We start from the raw sequence: 14289 nt of genomic DNA, 5'->3' as shown, positions 1-14289 counted from the left end.
GACCGAGAGGCTTCAGAACTAACATTCATACATCCAGGACATGGTAAAACCGTACACCCCAGCTCCTTTCACTTCGCTCGGCTTCTGCCAATCGTAACGTAATGGCGTAACGCCGTAATAACGTAATGTAACAATGTAATATTGTAACGACGTAACGATGTAATGTAACAATGAAATTCAACAATGTGATGTAACAATGTAATCTAATGACACAATGTAACGCAACGACGTAGCGCAACGGTGTAACAGAATGACGCAACGCAACGATGTAACGGAATGACGTACCGTAACGTAATGTTACGACGTAACAATGTAATGTAACGACGTAATGTAACGACATAATAACGTAACAATGTAATATAACGACACAATGATTGCACTGGCATCCAACACCACTGTAAAGAATCTCTAGTTATCTTTGACCGAAACTTGTCCTTCAACTCCCACGTTAAGCAAATCTCAAGGACTGCATTTCTTCATCTATGTAACATTTAAAAAATCAGGCACATCTTGTCCCAAAAAGATGCAGAAAAGCTGGTTCACGCGTTTGTTACTTCCAGACTAGATTACTACAACTCCTTATTATCAGGCTGCTCTAATAAGTCTCTTAAATCCCTCCAGTTGATCCAGAATGCTGCAGCTCGTGTACTCACAAAAACTAAAAAAAGAGATCACATGACTCCTGTATTAGCTGCTCTGCACTGGCTCCCTGTAAAATCAAGAATCACATTTAAAATTCTTCTCCTCACCTACAAAGCCTTGATTGGTGATGCACCATCATATCTTAAGCAGCTTGTAGTACCATATTGCCCCACTAGAGAGCTGCGCTCACTAAATGTGGGGCTACTTGTGGTTCCTAGAGTCCTAAAAAGTAGGATGGGAGCAAGAGCCTTCAGTTATCAAGCTCCTCTTTTATGGAACCAGCTTCCACTTTCAGTCCGGGAGGCAGACACTCATTTCAAAATAGACTTAAGACTTTCCTCTTTAATAGTGCTTATAGTTAGGGCTGAATCAGGTGTGGCCTGGTCCAGCCCCTTGATATGCTGCTATAGGCTTATAGGCTGCTGGGGGATGTTTTAGGATACACTGAGCACCTCTCTCCTCTTCTCTCTCTCCTTATGGATGAATTTACATCTCTCCATTGCACCTTATTAACTCTGCTTCCTCCCCGCAGTCTTTGTGACTTCACGTCTCATAGGGTCCATTGGACCTGGAGGTGTCTGAAGCTGGTCCTGGGTCCTTGCCCGTGCTTCCTGCATCCAGCCTCCTTCCCAATGGTCCTGCCTCCTTCTCTGTGCTTCCTGCCTCAAAGGCCATATTCATTAAATGTGTTGTAACTCTGTAACACTGTTCATTTTGTACCCATGACATCTATTGCTTCTGTCCATCCGGGGAGAGGGATCCTCCTCTGAGAAGGGTTCTTACCTTTTTTTCCCTGTGAAAGGTTTTTTTCTATTTCTTGGGGAGTTTTTCCTGATCGATGTGAGGTCAAAGGATGTCATATGTGTACAGATTGTAAAGCCCTCTGAGGATAATTTGTTATTTGTGATTTGGGGCTTAACAAAATTAACTGAATTGAATTGAATTAAATATAGTTTAAATTCCTCACAGTTTATACTAATGCAATGCATAATTCTATGTGTGCAGTTCCCTGACACAAACACCATAAAATATGAAAGTCATTTCAAGTAGGCATGTTTTTGGTCAAATGAAAATGTTTGTATTGATTACTGAACGAATGAACCCGAGGTAGAATTCTTCATCTCACGATCAGCCAGCAACAACAATACTGCTCTAATCAAACACAGTGATGCTTTTTGAGACCTTGAAGTGTCGGGTTTAAGTGCGAATGAGAAGTGTTTGGTGAAAAACATCTCATCCCTCCTGTCTGACACCGAGCACATGTCTGACTAAAATAAACCAGCAGTGTTGTTACATGTGTGAAGCTCAACTTATTAAAAAGAAAAAAAACAGACGACTTCTCAAATAGATGTTGTAATGGTTCAGGTGCTCTAGTCAGCTGAGTCGAGTTAAAAACTGGTGTAAAGCACTCATGGTGAAACAGTACTACGACAGTATTTGATTTGAAGTAGTCAGTAAATAAAATCACTTTTTTCACCAGCCTCCTTTACTTCAGTTCTCCGCAGTGTAATGTTTGGTAGCTAGTAGTAGCTTGAATCAGCTCCTGTCCAAGGAGCAGTTGGTCAGGTTTCATACACATTAGCAACGTTTTGCTAGGTAGGTGCTAACTCACAGGAGGTGAGAAACCCTTTTGCATGAACAGTAGAATGTATCCAATGTCAAACATAGTGCCAAATTCATATTTAATGCTCTCAGGCTAATGTAAGTGTTAGGAGCAACTACAAATTGATGAAGTAAAGCTAAGTATGAGATATATTAGCTTAGCCTGACTACGTCGCCCACAGATTAAAGCAGTGAACGCAAAGCCGAGTTTGAGGTGTCCTAGCTTGAATAAAGTGGCTTAAAGGATGTGTAGCCATATGACTATATACAGTATAGTTAATATTCTTTTTTTAAGATCTAGAATAGCATGGTGTGGTTTAGTATGATAGAGTAGTATAGTATTAGTTTTATATAGTACAGTATGGTATAGTATAGTTGAGCATTATTGTATAGCATAGTAATATTGTAAAATATAGTATTATAGTACTACTACTATAGTAAAGTATTATAGTGGAATAGTATATTTTGGTATAGAAGGGTGCAGTATTGTTTTGTATTATGATATAACATAGTATGGTATAGTATCGTATAATGTAGTATTATATAGTATAGTATAGTGTAGTCTAGTAGTATTTTATTTTGGTTCTAACTAACACATTTCCAACAAGAATGCACATAAAAACAGATAAATAACAATAAGGCTGTCGTGTCTGCCGTGCTACATGTTTTTCATTCATATCATTCATGCTTACTGGTTCCTGATTCATTTGTTACTCACCTCTCCTATCTTTGTGTGTCTTCCCCGCCCTGATTAGTTAGATCTGTTCCCCGTTAGCCGCAAACTCACCGGTTCCCCCTTCCCCATCAGTTATTCACTGCTTCTTTGTTCTTTGTCAATTCACCGTTGTGGTTATGTGGTGTTCTATTGCCTCTTTTCCTGTCAGCTGTTCACCTGTAATCTTAATCTGTAATCTATTTTAATTTATTAACCTGAATAAATGACTTTATCCTGCTGCCTCCTCAACTCCAAGGAAAGGCCCATGCCCCGTTCTAGTGTTGCCTGCACTGGGACAAAGACATGGAATTAAAGGGGAAACAAATTATATTGACAGGAAAGATGTAGGCTAAAGTTTAAGATTATCATAATAGCTTTTTTACGTAACATATTCCAACAGGCTACCCTTTTGGTACTATGTTTGAGGCATTACAAAAAGCAAAAATTAAACAAAAACAAAGTAATACCTCAGTTTTACACGTGTTTACCAGCTTATTCATTTAATTTGCCAGAAACACTTTGACAGATATACAGCTATATTTTATGTGTGTCCTTACCCATGGCTTTTTTTTAACCTATTCCACTAAATTCGTGCACTTTACAAATTACGCTTATATCTTTCTTTTGTAGCATTAGAATTGGACTATTGGACTAGTGTTGGTGGTTTTGTTGTGTTGCCCCATGCATCCACGGTAGATATTACATTGCAATATATGTTTTTTGAGACAAAGGTTAACCTCAAAGCTGAAATGTGGCGCATCTTGACGCTCCAAAGTGTGTGATGACTGGTCCCAAATCATTACAAATTAACCTTCGAAAGCAATTCATCTCAGGGTAGAAATCTCTGATTCATTGCTATTAATCAGACAGTGTCATCATATCAGAGTTTCCTGATCCTAATTAGCCATTCTTTGGATGCAGGCACAAGGACAACATGCAACATCTACACAGAGGCCTCAACTGGTGGCCCCACAGTGCAGCCACAGCTAATGTTCTGCTTCCATCTTAAGCTAGGTATTATCATCATTGATATATGTAGCCATGTGAATCTACAGATATCTATCTTCCACCTCCCCCCTTTTCCTCGTCTCTGTTGACTCTGGCTGTTCACCCGAGTGAGCCAGCACGAAGAGACGGCAAACAAAGGAAGATGAGGGATGACAGACGGCGACGACACAACAGACGCCTTGATAAGAAAAGGGAGAGAACATGAGAACATAGAGGAGAGAGAGGAGAGAAGAAGAGCGAGAGCAACACACACACACGGGCTCATACCTTCCAATCCCCCGCCGGCATCAGCTGTTCACAGCTTTCCTGCACAGAGAGACAAGCAGAGACGGAAAACAGAGATAAATAAATTAAAAAGGAAAGAGATAAGTGAGTGTGACCCCGCCCCCACCACCACACGCACACACACAAACACAAACACACACACACACACTGATGGAGCTGAAGGCCAGCACTGTAGGTCCGTACCGACACAGGAAAACATTCCCAGATGCACCTTAGAGCAGTGTATCATTTTCTACTGTCTCTGAACATACAGACGTATATGTTATACACTTGATTAGCCACACTTTTGGTAGTCAAATTGTCCCATAGACTGTAAATGGGTCAATGACGAATAAGACTTCTTATGAACATTTCTGGACAAAAGTTTTTAAATTATTTCTACAGCTTAAAACTATTGGTATTTGAAAAAATTATGTTTATTTGAAATATTAGAATAGTAGAATAGTATTGTATGTGTATTATCATGAAAATACCTTATTTTATAGTTTTTATAGTATGATCATTTGCCGTCATGGTTGTGTAAGAATGAGTACGCTTTGCAGCTGCACCGTCTGATATTTTCAGGGTTGGAGGTGCCAACACATAAAAGAATATATATTATTGAAATGAACTGAAAATATATTGAAACTGAATAGCTTTTATAGAATTAAATTTTTTATGTCATGAATTGACAAAACATGTTTGAAAGGAAATAATGGATTCGGACACAAAAATAATCATGTCAACGCGTCTCCGTACAAAGTGAAGTCAAAACCATCCTGAGGTTTTGACGTCATTTGGAGCCAGGGTCTCAAGTACCATCTTTAGGAAAAATGCATTTGACGAGCACTTTGATTTTGTTAGTTTGGCCCAGTCGTTAACGTGGAGAGGGCGGGACTTAGAGAGCTGTACTGCAGCCAGCCACCTGGGATGTTACGCTTCCCTTTTGAGGAGCTGTCATGTGGTCCATCTTCATATATAGGAATGTATTCCAAGATACTCCAACAATTTAGCAGTGCACTGCTTAAGGTTGACTGTTCTAACAAGGGGCACTGGGTCCTACATTTCCCTTACTGGCCACCAGTTAGTAACACAGGCTTTCTGTTAAAAATATTGGTTTTTTTTCAAGCCCACATTAAGATAAATCATGATGACATCATTATCACCGGGGTTATTTTGTCATAATATATTAATGTTGTAAATAGAAACAAAAAAAAAAATGCAAAAAAAAAAAAATGCAAAAAAAAAAACACAAGAACAACTAATTTGGCTATAATATCACATAAAGATTACACAAAATTAAACTTTTTGACCCGTCCACCACCCTGACCCAATGTGGACTTATTTGTAATACGTCAAACGCAAAAGTAATGAAAAATAAGTATCCCTATAATTCCCAAAGCGGTTTTGTTGTATGGAAAAGTCATTTTCAGGACACAGGGCTGTGCAGCGCTCACTGTTTGAGGAATCTGGTGTTGACTCTTCATTTGAGATGAAGTGTATTGACAGCATATAGGTTCTTCATCCATTATTACATGCACACTGCTGTGTTGGAAAGTGACACATGCGTCAGAGCAACAGTTTGATTTAACGTGTTTTCCATTTTTGTCATTTCTCAACACAACAGTCATTTCAGGACATGCTCATTGAAGAGCTTATTCCTGCTCTGGGCCTCCGTAAACGGAGCAGAACAGGAACATCTGGACATCTGGACCCAAGAAAATGAAGGACGTGCACATGAGGTTAGACGCCAGGTGTCACACCGCTTCATCGTTAAACATGCACACGGTATTATTCATGACATTATTTCTGGGGAGAAAAACAAAAAAGAAACACGTCAGGATTAAAGGTGGCACACAGGAAGTGAAAGGGAACAGTGGTGGATTAAGTTGTGTTGGGGGGGGGACATTTGAAGTTGTTAAGGAGAGGAGTCGACAAAGTTAGATCAGGGACACACCTAAAGAGAAAGAAAGAAAGAAAGAAAGATCTCGAGACAACCACAGGACCTGAAGCTGCCCTTTAAGTTGTGTGTGACATCGTCAAATGCCATTTGATGAGCTGTTGAGAAACTGGAAGGGCAGCCTCAGTCCCTGTGGAGTTCATGCAAATGACTCGTTTTCAGGGGGAAGATGTTAGTGACGACGGTACTGTGGTCGGACCAGCAGGTGGCACTCTTCTCTTTCTCATCACCCCCCACTCCCCCACCAGCCTTTGGTCCAGTGTGCAGCAGCTGAGCCCAGTGAGGAGGGGGTCAGCACCGTGCACTGAGCACTGGATGGAATTTCGTGGCTTGTAACTCTTTGGGAAAATGATTTTGCGTGGATTCTCTGGAGGATCTCTTCTCTGTACAGGACTTGGTCTTAGGCAACTAGTCTAGTCCAAATAGGGAAAACCATTTCTAGGAAACTGTCCGTGACCGGTGCAGATTAAGTCCAAAGGCTGCTAATAAATAAAGCTTAAAGATGTTCAGAAGATGTGTTGTGTCCACTGTATTTCTGGTGGAGCAATTACTGTAGATGGAGGTCAACGGACTAGTGAGGCTTTTCACACAATGTTAAAGTAGTTACATTATGTTCAATACGTTGGTGGTTATGAGTAGGATAAGGAATATAAACCAAGGTAATCATTTGATGTTTTATTATTGTATATTATAGAAAGAAATGGGCACTAGCATGTAACTAAGTACATCATTGATTACTCTACTTCAGTAAAACTGGAGGTATCTATACATTCTATTCTTCAGTTCTTTACTTGTACTACAGTTCAGAGGGAAATACTCTACTTCTTACTCCGTTACATTCAACAACTAAAGTAACTATGCGGATTAAGATTTTATATCAAAATACACATGGTCAGCCTGTATAAGAGCTAGTTTATACTGTATTACTTTATTACTGTATAGTAAGGAGTACCTAACTTGTAATATGTGACGCTTAGGTGATGATTTATCTTAGTTTTTAGTTGTTTACAGTTGGTTTGTTTTTACCCAAAGACTCAATGTGTAAGATCAGGCCACATGCTCCACATGCTCTCTTCTACTACTAGGTTTATACAATATAGTCATCGGTTATTAAAAAAAAGTCAACTAGTAACTATCAGCGGGGATACACACTCTGAGAGACGGTCTAAATAACAGCGATCTTATAATTTCCACTTGAGGCACGTGTGTGTTTACCGTTTACCGTTTAGATAGTTAGGCCATTGGATTCAATACAAAGTGGTGGAAACCAGAACAGGACTGGTAACCCTTCATGTTGTCCTCTTAGCACCATGAGACATGAACCACGTCCTCGTCCTCTCCTGCTGGACTGAGAACAGACTGGACTACAGAGACCAGAACTTAGGCCGGATAGGCCGGGGCTATGGTCACATGCTCATCCCTTAATGTGACCACTGTAACTTCTTCACGCTCGGGTGATAATGTTTGAGCATTTTTTTAATGTTTCAAACATCTTGGCCACATCTTACACATTTCCTCTTTAACTAAATTACAAATATTCTTCCTGACTAGTACTCCAGCACTTGGAGTCACATGTATGCTATTACAACAGTAATAACATGTTTTTTCAAAGTGTTCTGAAACACGGTGCACACATTGGGTGTTAGGGTTCTCCTTGTGGTCCCCAGAGGTCACCATGTGTGTGTTAGATTTAGTGTGAGGCCGGGCAGAGGATTCTGCTTGTTCTGGTGGTTCTAGTTACCGGGAGGACCCCGCTGGTCCGACGGCGTGTCTGGAGGAGCCAGTGCCGCGCGATGACATGCCAACGGTCAGTGGGCCGGCTGGGGGCAGGGGGGTGGTTACGGGGCGCGGGGCGCGGTAACCCCCCCGAGGCCTCCTCTCCTTTATCCTGCTGTGTTGCGAAACAACAAACACAAGGTGGTTATTGCGTAACAATGGGGTACAGTCAACATAGAGATGTGATGCACTTCAGGACCCCAAAGACCCTCCTGGGTTCACTTCCGGTCCAGAGAGGTTTCCTTTGAAAGGAAAACAGGAAACCGGACGGATTAAAGTACACATGCCACTCTAAACCAGGAATATGCTGCGTTCAGGGTCACATGGAAACACTGTAAATGCAAGCAGCGTAAAGGTCGTAGCTGCTACGTTACTTTCAGGGCCGTAACCAGGATCTTAGACTTCCTGAGGTCATAAGGCCAAGCTCTCCCCAAGCTGACCAACGTGACAATCTAATATCCATAATGCAAGAAATAATATCTTTGAGTCATTAATAATTTATTTGGTACTCCAATTTAAATGTATTAATGTAAAAATACTGTAATCTATGATGTAGGTAAAATAACCTAATAATTATGGAGCCGGTGGAGGGGGGTAATATTCAGAGAAATATTGTTAACAGGGTAAATGTACGAGAGAAAAAACTCACCAGACCTTTTTAAATATTCTTTGAGACTATAAAGTAATATATTTGTGTGAAAAAGCCTTTTTAATTTGTTGCACCTAAAGTGGTGTCATTCAGGGGATAGCTCTGAGCGGGGCGAAGGTCCTGAAAGATTAATGTATCACGGCAGTGTTTATTGGTAGCATCTCTGACATGATGAGGTTGATCCAACCTTGTGAAGCCATATCGTGCCTACACATACAACTCAATGATATTTTCTTGTAAATTAACCACTTTAATATCAGAGAATATCCACGCTTTCTTTTCATTAATTTAGTAATTGTTATCTACGATGGCGCTCATAGGAAGCAGCTTTTTAGTTAAGTTTAGTTTATAGAACGCTACATCCGGTTCCTAAAACCCCCACTTCACCCATAAATAACCCCAGGAGGACATGACCTCACTGTCCTCAATGGTGGCTACGGCCATGAAACACGTTTACATTTATTAATAGTAACCTTTCTTCTTCTTCTTCACAGCCTTGAATGGTGCATATTGTTGGCGTATTACCACCAACTGTCAGGTAGCGAAATGGCAAGAACCAACAGCATGTGTGCCAGATAGGACACACACACCTGAAGGAATGATGGTTATGTTTGAAACAAAATGATCAAAATGAATGATGTCCGTGTGGTCATATACAGTACTGTCTAGAATATTTGGACAATTCAAATGCATCGCCAGCAGTTTATATTGCTGTGAGCATGAGACAAAAAAAAACTCCTTTAAAGCTTCAAATCACTTTCATCCAATAAAAACTTGTGTTGAACTCAATGCAGCGTTAGTCCAACATGACTCCCAGTGGCTTCACTGTAAATGAGCTGGGAGAGAACAGAGGCAGGAGATCCACCGATTGCCTTGATCATTCATATGAGCTGGCCTAATGTTAATCATATTCATGCACGATAAATGTGAGTCATTTTCCTACTTTTACAGAACAGAGATGTGAACATATAAAGGCAGGTTGACATATTAGAGTCAAAGGACTTTACAGAGGGGATGTTGTGTATCTCTTTGTATTCCACCATGAATCAGGAAATACTTTTAATAATATATTTTAATGGTGGTCACCAGCGATTTCTTTGTAATAAAATGTTGCATAAATCAGGCTATGAATGATATGAACAAACCCCTCTGTAAAGCTTCAGGATATATTTATGAATGAAATAGTAAAGTTTAGTGGATTTCTGGATCAGAGTCTGAGAACAAACGGCCTGAAGAGGGTAAAACCGTTTCATTGTGTGAGTCATGGCTCACAACGATTCCTCCAGCAGAAACATGAGGCTTCTCGGGAGGAGAACAATACTTATGGTTTCTTCAATATGCTGTTTTCATGCTATTCTTGGCAGCAATGATGTGTTTTCTCCGCCTGTTTGCGTCCCATTAACAATAACAACAGCCTGAGCATGATTGGCCCTCCAGAGGAGTTCAGAGAATACATTTAGCCTTTTCATGTCCTTTTTCTTTCCTCCGTCAAGCTGATGTGGTTTCTCTCCACATGAGGGGCTCTCAAACATTCAAGAGCCCCTCGTTCATCAGCTGCTTAACCTGTTGCTGAGGTAATGAAGAAGTGGCCTTCTCCTTCAACTTACATGAGCTTTCATCTTTTCATGGGGTTGTTGTCATGGGCGACTGTGGACACTTAACCCCAAAATGTCTCCCGTAACTGTTCTACAGTGTATGAATGTGTGTGAATGTTAGTTACTGCTGATGGACAGGTGGAACCTTAGCTCCTCCCATCAGTGTGTGAATGTTAGTTACTGCTGATGGACAGGTGGAACCTTAGCCCCTCCCATCAGTGTATGAATGTTAGTTACTGCTGATGGACAGGTGGAACCTTAGCTCCTCCCATCAGTGTATGAATGTTAGTTACTGCTGATGGACAGGTGGAACCTTAGCTCCTCCCATCAGTGTATGAATGTTAGTTACTGCTGATGGACAGGTGGAACCTTAGCTCCTCCCATCAGTGTGTGAATGTTAGTTACTGCTGATGGACAGGTGGAACCTTAGTCCCTCCCATCAGTGTATGAATGTTAGTTACTGCTGATGGACAGGTGGAACCTTAGCTCCTCCCATCAGTGTGTGAATGTTAGTTACTGCTGATGGACAGGTGGAACCTTAGCCCCTCCCATCAGTGTATGAATGTTAGTTACTGCTGATGGACAGGTGGAACCTTAGCTCCTCCCATCAGTGTGTGAATGTTAGTTACTGCTGATGGACAGGTGGAACCTTAGCCCCTCCCATCAGTGTATGAATGTTAGTTACTGCTGATGGACAGGTGGAACCTTAGCCCCTCCCATCAGTGTTACTGCTGATGGACAGGTGGAACCTTAGCCCCTCCCATCAGTGTATGAATGTTAGTTACTGCTGATGGACAGGTGGAACCTTAGCCCCTCCCATCAGTGTATGAATGTTAGTTACTGCTGATGGACAGGTGGAACCTTAGCCCCTCCCATCAGTGTATGAATGTTAGTTACTGCTGATGGACAGGTGGAACCTTAGCCCCTCCCATCAGTGTATGAATGTTAGTTACTGCTGATGGACAGGTGGAACCTTAGCTCCTCCCATCAGTGTATGAATGTTAGTTACTGCTGATGGACAGGTGGAACCTTAGCTCCTCCCATCAGTGTATGAATGTTAGTTACTGCTGATGGACAGGTGGAACCTTAGCCCCTCCCATCAGTGTATGAATGTTAGTTACTGCTGATGGACAGGTGGAACCTTAGCCCCTCCCATCAGTGTATGAATGTTAGTTACTGCTGATGGACAGGTGGAACCTTAGCCCCTCCCATCAGTGTATGAATGTTAGTTACTGCTGATGGACAGGTGGAACCTTAGCTCCTCCCATCAGTGTATGAATGTTAGTTACTGCTGATGGACAGGTGGAACCTTAGCTCCTCCCATCAGTGTATGAATGTTAGTTACTGCTGATGGACAGGTGGAACCTTAGCTCCTCCCATCAGTGTATGAATGTTAGTTACTGCTGATGGACAGGTGGAACCTTAGTCCCTCCCATCAGTGTATGAATGTTAGTTACTGCTGATGGACAGGTGGAACCTTAGCTCCTCCCATCAGTGTGTGAATGTTAGTTACTGCTGATGGACAGGTGGAACCTTAGCTCCTCCCATCAGTGTGTGAATGTTAGTTACTGCTGATGGACAGGTGGAACCTTAGCTCCTCCCATCAGTGTATGAATGTTAGTTACTGCTGATGGACAGGTGGAACCTTAGCTCCTGCCATCAGTGTATGAATGTTAGTTACTGCTGATGGACAGGTGGAACCTTAGCCCCTCCCATCAGTGTATGAATGTTAGTTACTGCTGATGGACAGGTGGAACCTTAGCCCCTCCCATCAGTGTATGAATGTTAGTTACTGCTGATGGACAGGTGGAACCTTAGCCCCTCCCATCAGTGTATGAATGTTAGTTACTGCTGATGGACAGGTGGAACCTTAGCCCCTCCCATCAGTGTATGAATGTTAGTTACTGCTGATGGACAGGTGGAACCTTAGCTCCTCCCATCAGTGTATGAATGTTAGTTACTGCTGATGGACAGGTGGAACCTTAGCCCCTCCCATCAGTGTATGAATGTTAGTTACTGCTGATGGACAGGTGGAACCTTAGCTCCTCCCATCAGTGTATGAATGTTAGTTACTGCTGATGGACAGGTGGAACCTTAGCCTCTCCCATCAGTGTATGAATGTTAGTTACTGCTGATGGACAGGTGGAACCTTAGCCCCTCCCATCAGTGTATGAATGTTAGTTACTGCTGATGGACAGGTGGAACCTTAGCCCCTCCCATCAGTGTATGAATGTTAGTTACTGCTGATGGACAGGTGGAACCTTAGCTCCTCCCATCAGTGTATGAATGTTAGTTACTGCTGATGGACAGGTGGAACCTTAGCCTCTCCCATCAGTGTATGAATGTTAGTTACTGCTGATGGACAGGTGGAACCTTAGCCCCTCCCATCAGTGTATGAATGTTAGTTACTGCTGATGGACAGGTGGAACCTTAGCCCCTCCCATCAGTGTATGAATGTTAGTTACTGCTGATGGACAGGTGGAACCTTAGCTCCTCCCATCAGTGTATGAATGTTAGTTACTGCTGATGGACAGGTGGAACCTTAGTCCCTCCCATCAGTGTGTGAATGGGTGAATGATGTCATGTAGTGTTAAAGCTCTTTGAGTGGTCAGAAGATTAGAAAAGCGATAAACAAGTACAGGTCCCTTTACCATTTGTTATCAAAGAGCCTCCGGCGGTAGACAAAGCACATTGTCTAATTATGAGTCAGCACGACTAATGAGCACAACACATCTCAGTCTTAGCACTTTCTGAGTGGCTCGTCCTGTCGCACACTGATCGGGGGGGGGGGGGGGGGGGGGGTACTGTAATTCAATGCATTATTATTATTATTATTATTACTGTAAATAAACCCAGTGGACTGACCATGTCTGAGTCCACGCCGCGCTGCTCCGGCAGCAGGGGCTTCTCCTCCGTGAACTGCTGCTCCTTCATCCCCGACATCCTGGACAGCAAGCTGCAAAAACCACGGCAACACAGACACACACACGCATACACACACACACACACACACACACACACACACACACACACACACACACTAAAGTTACACTTTTATTTCATCATGCAGAATACTGTTTGTGCTTCCCTGCCAGTGTGTTGCATGATGATGGCAGTTCAGTTTCAATTGAATGGAATGAAACAGTCCTTGAGAAGTCATGTCACAAGTCCGCATCGTGAAATGATGGAAGGACTCGTTGACTGAATGATGTGCTGAACGGGGCTCATCTGAGCAGCTGATAGATGAGGACTGATTGGAAACGGAAATGGAATCAAGATGGGAATTAGAAACATGCCCTAATTTATTGGAAGAATTACTGGGAAAAGAGAACCAAAACATCCACAGCTACAGTGCAGATCAGGTTTAGTAAAAACTTGAGTTTCCAAAAAGAAAGCTGCTCTGTGGACTTTTCTGGTAAAGAGATGACGTTTGCGTTGTTTTAACTTTGAGGTCTAATTAGCGTATATATTTCCTTCCTCATAAAACATTTTCAAACGCAATTTTTTTAGCATTTTGAACCCTGCTGATGTTAAACTAAAGCTCACCATTGACTTAGAATTCTGCATGTAACTTGTGTAATATAGCCTCTTTTACTAATTTACTTACGTTGTTACATACCAGTATGTAACATTATATGACGTTACATAACATTATGTAACATTATGTGACGTTACATAACATTACGTAACATTATGTGACGTTACATAACATTACGTAACATTATATGATGTTACATAACATTATGTGACGTTACATAACATTATGTAACATTATGTGACGTTACATAACATTATGTAACATTATGTAACGTTACATAACATTACGTAACATTATGTGACGTTACATAACATAATGTAACATTATGTGACGTTACATAACATTACGTAACATTATGTGACGTTACATAACATTATGTAACATTATGTGACGTTACATAACATTACGTAACATTATGTGACGTTACATAACATTACGTAACATTATGTGACTTTACATAACATTACGTAACATTATGTGACGTTACATAACATTATGTAACATTATGTGACATTACATAACATTATGTAACATTATGTG

The 14289-nt window shown here is 41.5% G+C and overlaps 1 protein-coding gene across 2 annotated transcripts in view; it reads right to left on the bottom strand.

Moving 5' to 3' along the window:
• ndrg4 (NDRG family member 4) overlaps positions 1-14289 on the bottom strand; it is a 54300-nt gene that overhangs the window by 18190 nt on the left and 21821 nt on the right. The window contains exons 2-4 of one of the 2 annotated variants that reach the window (XM_034534064.1): positions 13077-13167; positions 7933-8082; positions 4235-4273 (exon numbers count right to left, since the gene is read on the bottom strand). In XM_034534064.1, the coding sequence (XP_034389955.1) occupies positions 4235-4273; positions 7933-8082; positions 13077-13154 (267 nt within the window). In that variant the 5' untranslated portion in view covers positions 13155-13167. The remainder of the gene's footprint in view (positions 1-4234; positions 4274-7932; positions 8083-13076; positions 13168-14289) is intronic. The other variant, XM_034534063.1, reaches the window with a different exon arrangement.

The sequence above is a fragment of the Cyclopterus lumpus genome, chromosome 6 (genome assembly GCF_009769545.1).
Source record: "Cyclopterus lumpus isolate fCycLum1 chromosome 6, fCycLum1.pri, whole genome shotgun sequence".
Taxonomy (NCBI): domain Eukaryota; kingdom Metazoa; phylum Chordata; class Actinopteri; order Perciformes; family Cyclopteridae; genus Cyclopterus; species Cyclopterus lumpus.
This window is presented reverse-complemented; position numbering and strand designations above follow the sequence as displayed.